Source organism: Chenopodium album, chromosome 12, assembly GCF_948465745.1.
Source record: "Chenopodium album chromosome 12, dcCheAlbu1.1, whole genome shotgun sequence".
In the NCBI taxonomy this organism is placed as follows: Eukaryota; Viridiplantae; Streptophyta; class Magnoliopsida; order Caryophyllales; family Amaranthaceae; genus Chenopodium; species Chenopodium album.
The window spans coordinates 4,856,812-4,864,216 of record NC_137845.1 but is presented as its reverse complement, the minus strand read 5'-3'; the positions used below and the strand labels follow the sequence as shown (position 1 = coordinate 4,864,216).

The 7,405-nt window shown below is 35.8% G+C and overlaps 1 protein-coding gene across 1 annotated transcript; it reads right to left on the bottom strand.

The window, feature by feature from the left end:
- Window positions 1–592: 592 nt before the first annotated feature.
- On the bottom strand, window positions 593–6,367 carry LOC145570117 (fasciclin-like arabinogalactan protein 17). The gene is made up of 3 exons (XM_081629115.1): window positions 4,862–6,367; window positions 1,816–1,934; window positions 593–1,142 (listed from the first exon to the last, which is right to left on the bottom strand). Exons 1-2 carry the CDS (start codon window positions 6,210–6,212, stop codon window positions 1,867–1,869), a joined length of 1,419 nt encoding a protein of 472 aa, XP_081485241.1. The 5' UTR covers window positions 6,213–6,367; the 3' UTR covers window positions 593–1,142; window positions 1,816–1,866.
- Between the last annotated feature and the right edge of the window lie 1,038 nt (window positions 6,368–7,405).

Below are 7,405 nucleotides of genomic sequence, written 5' to 3'. Positions count from 1 at the left end.
TCTTTTATATAGCAGACCCAGATCCAATCATTCAACGGTTAGTTTATCATAAAAATAAAAAGTGGTTATTAGTAAGATAATCATATTTAGCTGTTCATTTGCGCGTTACAAGCTACCAAGTCAAAAGAATCTAATCACCATTTTTATATTTCTATATACAATTTTTCATGTTAGGACATCGACATATGACCTTCTGGCCACCCAAACAACCCCCAAACTTTATACCAAGTATATTGTACCCTCTAATTACATATAAACAGGCTTCGTTTAAGTGATTCTTTGGTAGCCATACATGAAATTTCGCGCGTTATTTTTGTCTAAACCGAACATATTAGACTTAATCAACCCTGGTTAGATCTACAACTTTTTTTTTTTTTTTTTTTAAGGTGAAAAGAACACTCAGATGTAGTTGGAATTCACTCGAAAAGATGCTTAGCTCTCCTATAAGTAAACACAATTTTGCACCTCAACAATAGAGAAATTGTTTTTTAATCGATCAATAAGAGGAAGTAGTACATGTTTATAAATAAGTAATGCAACTATACAAGTATGTATATTAAGGACTTAAACAAAATAAATGATAATAATAGTATTATGAACACAAAAGAATGAATTTAAGTATTATTATTGAAATGCACAAACTATTATCTGGGTTTTTTCTTTCCAAATTTGTTTATTAAGAAGGGGGGTGGGGTCCAAAGTTGTTGAATGTGAATATCACCTTTGGCCCCCACCAACTCCACCCCATCACACAAAATTAATATCCCCCCACCACCACCACCGACACCTTTCACCATCACCAACAAATAACAAAAATTAAAAAGTTAAAAAAAAAAATTAAAAAAAATTAAAAAAAAATTTAAAAAAAAAAATTACAGGTTTTTTTTTTTTTTCATCTTAACATAATTTTACTGTATACATTTATAACTACAGCAGCTTCTTTCTCTCCTGGGGGGAGCTATGCAGGAATCTTGATGATAGTGGTAAGAAATAATATTGCACACCTCCTGACCTTGGCTCCCCAAACATGGTCTTTTTTACCCTTGAATATATTGTAAAAAAAAATAAAAAAGGAAAACTGTTTTAACATCACTCTCTAAAGGCAGTCATCTGAAGCTGTTCACTTGTCACCAATTTTACATCTGCCAAAAAAAAAAAAAAAAAAAAAAATCCAATAAAAAAATTAATAGAGCGTTTCTATGATGGACCGTGTTACAATAACTTTTAAGGTATCACGATAAATTAGTGTGAGACAGTCGTCTAAAACTAGAACTTAAAAATTACTCACAAAAGAAAGAATAAATGAATAATAATGGAAATATTGATAGTGAGTTGTTGGTGACAAGCTTTTAAAAGGTGAGCACTAAATGCAAATCATGTGTGTATACTTTGTTTTTTTTTCTTTATATTTATACTATGCTTAATATGTAAGTTAATTCGTGAGCATCAAACTAGTACCAACTTAAGAAAGACTCACAAATGAAGAAATATTTCATTATCATCACCCACTCTCTTAAAGATTAAAGGAAAATTTTAGGTAGAAGAAAGGGAAGGTTTAAGGCATTGCCTTCATATTAAAGCAAATTCTGAAACCAATCTTTTGAACTCCATTAACATTAACTTTCTTCGAAAGTTGGAACTGTTTTAAGGCAAAATATTTCCCTAAAAGAAGGCCAATAATATGCAATAAAGATTGAAAAGTCTAATGATATGAGAATAATAATCAAATCAATAAAATAATTGGGTTGGAAAGAAACAAAACATGTAATGTGAGGGTGTATCAAAAAGGAAAGAGCCAAGATTTTGAGGTGAAACCTTGTGGTTTCTTGTGATGCCTAACTGTCAGCCTCGAGACAGCGTGTTCACTCATTGGCAAGCATTCAAGCGCTGTCCCACGGAGCCAAGCACCCAACATGTTGATTGCACCAATAACCCTGTTACATAACCATGTAAATTTGTTAGACACAACAGCAAACATAGCATAAAACTGCACTCGAAAAATCAATTAGGTACACAGCATATGATTCTAAAATTCATCCCTTCACCCTAGAACGTGATACTTAAATTTCAACACACAAAATAAGGCATATAGAATCTCATTCTGTATACTACTAGTGATAAAATATTTCCTGAAATAATAATTGTCGTTATTGTCAGTTCACAGACTAAGAATTAACATATATACATGATACATCCCCTCCGTTCGGATCATTTCAGCATGACTTGAACTAGCAACACTGCAGCTAGATAGGAGTGTAGGTAATTATGTTGAATTTGATAACTAAATCCACTCTCTGTAAGGTGTGTCACATGAAAGAATTCCCCTCTATCTGGACTAAAAGTTTATTTACAGATGAATACAAACTAAATTGGAGTCAATCGGCTTGTCTTGACAATATTACTCCGAAGTTCCTTTGATAATAAAATATTCATATCACTATAAGGTATAAACATACAAAAAAAAAAAAATAATATGGACTTATGGTCTGAAAACACTTAGAAGAGAGTTGTATTCTATAAGGACAAGACGTCATCATCAAAGCAACAGCTGGAATTTTTTTAGCTGTTTCCTCAATTAGTACTAAATTACTAAATTGACTCTCCGGCTGTTTCACAAGCAAACTAATTGACCACCCATCATCCTTGTGTTTTACTCTCAACAATCTAACTCGTGCCTTGCGATTTCTTAGCGATACAAAGTCAACACAGTGCACCGGGAAGTACTTTTTCATGGAAAGCATCACTTACGGCACACAGCGGCAGAAGTAGCACCAAATTAGCTACTTCAGGATACAAATAATAATTGCAGGGCCACATAAAGGTTACCCTTAAATTTTAAGCCCACACATGTGTGCGATGAAATGTAATGGTAGGGACCTACATAACTTTGCTAGAGTTCTACAAAAACTAATGGGTGAAAGACCTATTAAGAGTATCACTTTATCACGAGGATAATATTGACTTATTACTAACCAAATTATTATTTCACCTCGAAAATTCTACGGGTAAAAATTTAATCAATAGCTAAAAGTAAAAGCTGACCAATTCTGGTTAACACAGAAATGAACCATCTCAATAATTAGTACACCCTATCAGACTAATGCTTAATCTTTGTATTGAGTCAATGTCACTGCCTGTCTGCTCTTCCCCACTAATGATCCATCATTTTCCTAAGAAGAGTTTGGGGCAACCAACAACTGTCAAGCATAACACTCTCTCACTAACTTAACTACATTATATCCATACTTCATGAATTTCTAATACATGGATATCATCAACTCATATGGAGTATAATAGATACTATCAAAGTTATTAAATTAATGAACTTATCTAACTTCAGAGTTCAGACTTCATTAAGAAAATACGAAAACAAACACATCTTTAAATATAGTAGATTAAACATCATGATCCCACTCAATTCCTAATGACTCAGTCAAGGATGACTAAATCAAAACATGTGAAACGAGTCTTTCTAGGTAATCTTTAATATCATTTTCCAGTATGATGTTTTTTTTTTTCCCATAATACAACGTACACACAATGTGTTTATAGATTTTTATCAACGCGTAATAAGAGTGTTCATCTGGAATACTGTTGATGTCTTTAACGGAGTATTATGAAATGGGGGAGTGACACTTTCCTTCAACTTCTCTCGATATCTATTTGAGGGTAAATTATCCATCAATCATATTACTCCCATTAGACTTTGAGGGTAAATGTTTTGAACAAGTCTCCATCAGAACTTGTGTCCTTTCCTCCTCTTATGCTCCATCAAACCATCACTTACCCACAAAGCCACAATTGTCAGTGAGAAAGCAATCTTTCTTAATAGCCTAATTCCAGCCATCCAAGTTCGCTTATCTCTCTAATCCAACGATCATGACATTACTAAACACCAAAGCCGTTTGCCACATTTTCAATACAAGTAACACCTAGCGTAAGCCTATGTACACAAAAACATTGTGCAAAAAAATAATCTCATCTATTATCAAGAAAAGAATACAGCAAAAATAACATCAGTAGATTTCCTCTTGGGATTATATGCCCACTTCCTTTCACCAATATCTGTCCAACTCCGATGACACAAACAAAGATGAGCAACATCAATGCATGTGCAAAAGGTTGAGCTTATTAATCTATATTCCAGGCTACTAGTATACGTGTAATTTAGGCCACCCATGAACAATTTAATACTGGAATTATCTGTTTCATGGAAAATAATACTACACTTCTCACTTCCTACAAGATCATCCATTAACCCAAAAGATGAAAAGAACAATCTATGAACCACCATCCCCTTTTTTATTACACGCATTCTCTTTTTCCTCATGTTCATTGCCTCCCAACTAAGGGAACTTCACTTTCTGTTCACAAATGCCCACCACTTTCCAGAACAATCCCACCTAAAATCCATAAGGCCCGTTTACCCCGAATTTTTGGTCATCAAATGAACATGAAAGGATTTTTCATACGAATTACCTTAACATCGCGGTTATCCTTGGATTCACACTTCCTAAGCAATCACTTGTTCTATTCCAAAATAATGCAAAACAAAAACCTAAGACCTTGTACCTGATTATAGATTCTCACGTCACTTATATCCCTTATATTACGACCAAAATTCAATTCATATGTAACAAGAAAAATTAATCAAATATTTGCTACAAAAAATACATTCTTTTAGATGAAATGTCATGGTTATATTCGGTTATACTTCCAATTATAGCCAGACTAAACAGTAATCTTACACCTAATTAATTTATTTTTCCATTAAAAAATAATCACACATAATAATCAAGAAATTCCCAATAAAATCTAACAAACTAATGAAATAAATGGTAAATTAAATGAAAGAAATTACCTCTTCTTGTTTTGGTGACAACTTTAGTAACACGAGTAGGTTTTTGAAGAGAATCAGTTTTATCATCTTTTTCTTCCAGAGGAAACAATACTCCATCAATCCCTTGAACAGAGATCCTACCATCTGTATAAATATCCGGGTCAAATAAATAGGCCGAACCTTCTCCTTGCCCGAATTTGACGGACCCATCCGCCTCTTCGGCGGTCATCTTATGGGGCAACCTCAAAGTGTCATACTTAATCTTACCAAATCTTCTTACTGCATTGTACATACTTTCTTCCGTTTGGTATTCCGGTATTATATGGTAGTACATGATCTGCTCCGGCGCCCCGGGTTCGGATAATTGGTCGGTGGTTAGCTTCGCCATCGCCTCGTCATTGGGGGCTAATACTGTAATTACATATCCTTCTGAAACTAGTCGTCCCATCTCAGTGGCGAGGGAAGTGAGGTTGACGAGGATGTCAGCTAGCTCATTGTACCCTCCGTAGTGTACTAGTGTAGTGATGAAATCCTTCACTTGAGCCTCACCATTGAAATGATGGTGAGACCCACCTGGCCCCGGTGCGGGCGCCGGGGCCAGGCTGGGGCCTGGCGCCATCGCGGCGTAGATGGGGAGTGCCGGCGGGGCGCCAGGTGGTGGTGGGGGACCCGCGGACTTCTTACTCTTCCTCACCAACTTATTAGTCCGCGGGTCCACCACCGGTGCTCCCTGCGGAATCACCGCGGAAATCGACCTCAGGTTGCGGCGCCGATTGAAGTCCTCTAGCACCGACTGCGGGACTAGAAGACGCTCAATCCCGTGGATCACACCATCCGGCCGTACAATATCATTGGGCCGAATAACCTTGGCTAGATCCACGGTTTTAAACCCAGATTTCTTATTCTGATGCAAATGGACTTTCTCATTGGAAAGAGTCAAGTGATGTCGTCCATTGGAGTCATGACTCGGCCAACCCTCAGAGTTAACTCGAGCTGGAATAACATGAAACAGTAGAAGAGTCTGAAGAGAGCGAAGATTCCCAGGTTCGAGTAAGAACCGCTTGAACTCAGGGTCTAAGTCGCGCTCCAAAGCCTCATTTCTGGGTGCGAAGATGGTGACATTTTGCTTACCCACAACATCCTCAAGCTTCTGAAGAAGAAGAGCCTTCTCAACCAACTCAGCTAACTCAGTATAATGCGAGTCGAGCAAAGCAACAAGAACGGAGTTAGAGTTGATTTGAACAGCCGAATTAGAATTTGTCGACGATGAAGATGTGGATTTAGCAGGACGAGCAGGCAATGCAGTAGAAAGTGAGGAGAAGAAGAGGAGAGAGAAAATTAAAAGGCAGCCATTAAAATTAAGGCTACCCATTTCAGCAAGGTTCAAACAATGGTGAAGGTGAAGATCGAAAATGTGGGTGGATCTCTGTTTTATTATTATTCTGGTCAAATTAATTTCTCAGAAAAAATAAATTGGAGATTGAAGAAGATGAAGAAAGGGGGGAGAAGAAAGGGGGGGGGGGGGGAGGAGAGAGAAAGAGAGAGGAAGTGAGTAACTATGGTTTGGTGGAAGAGTGTCGGCTCAGTTTAGTTTTGTGAGGGAAATGAAAGAAGGGATGGTGACGTGGAGAGAGGTGATTGGACTGTGATAGGGGTAAGGTGAAAGTTTTTTTGGAGGGTAAAATTGGAAGTTTGACAAGAAGGTTCTGACAGCCTGGATGTGGGGTCCGCACAACAAGCTGAGTTTGTAAAAAGTGAAAGCTGAGCCGATAAGCCGAGTCGAGGCAAGCTGGATTGGGCAAGTTGTTAGTGTTGTTGTTGAGTTTGAGGGTGTCCCTGAAATGTCCATGTGGTGAGTAGTGGAGAGTTTATTTTAGTTAGAATAGAAAGAGAAGCAGACAGTTGTGAGGCATTGTGTTGCTTGCTATTTCTTCAAGTCAATCTCTTTTTTCTATTGTCTTTACTTTGTGGTAAAGATAAAACTACTTGTGAACCCTTTTTTAATTAAAAAAATAAAAAATTAACAAATGTGTGTATTTATCTTTGTTATAAAGACTTGAACCTTGATTGTCATTTTATTTTTTTGTTGTTTTAACTTTATAATGGTTAAGATTAACAATGTGATCTAGCCGTACATCACATGGCCTACAGTTGAATTTTTTTGTTTAAGGCTACATAATACTAACTTTCTTCTTTTTTTCTATTTTTTTTTTTTTTTTTTTGAAACCCACATAATACTAACTTGAAATAAGATGATATGGCTAAAAAAATTATTGTCTAATTTGTTTTTTTTTTTAATGCTTTTATTTAATTTGGTTTTTTTTCTAACAAATTTTTTTAGAATCATATGATCATAATATCTAACGGGACTTAAACCTTTTTTTAAACGGTAATATACAAATAACATCAAGTATTATATATTTTTTTTATTATTTTACCATTAATCACTTAATGTGTTTTTTTTTTTTTTCATTATCACTATGTTATGAGAAATCTGGTCGGATATAAAAGGTTTGGCCTCATATTAATCCTTTCGGTCTAATTATAACAAGAACAAATGTAGGT

Coding starts and splice junctions, on each gene's coding strand:
- LOC145570117 (XM_081629115.1), bottom strand. CDS start 6,212: ATGGGTAGCCTTAATTTTAATGGCTGCCTTTTAATTTTCTCTCTCCTC. Junction 1,935..4,861: donor TGTCACCAAAACAAGAAGAG/GTAATTTCTTTC, acceptor GTTATGTAACAG/GGTTATTGGTGCAATCAACA.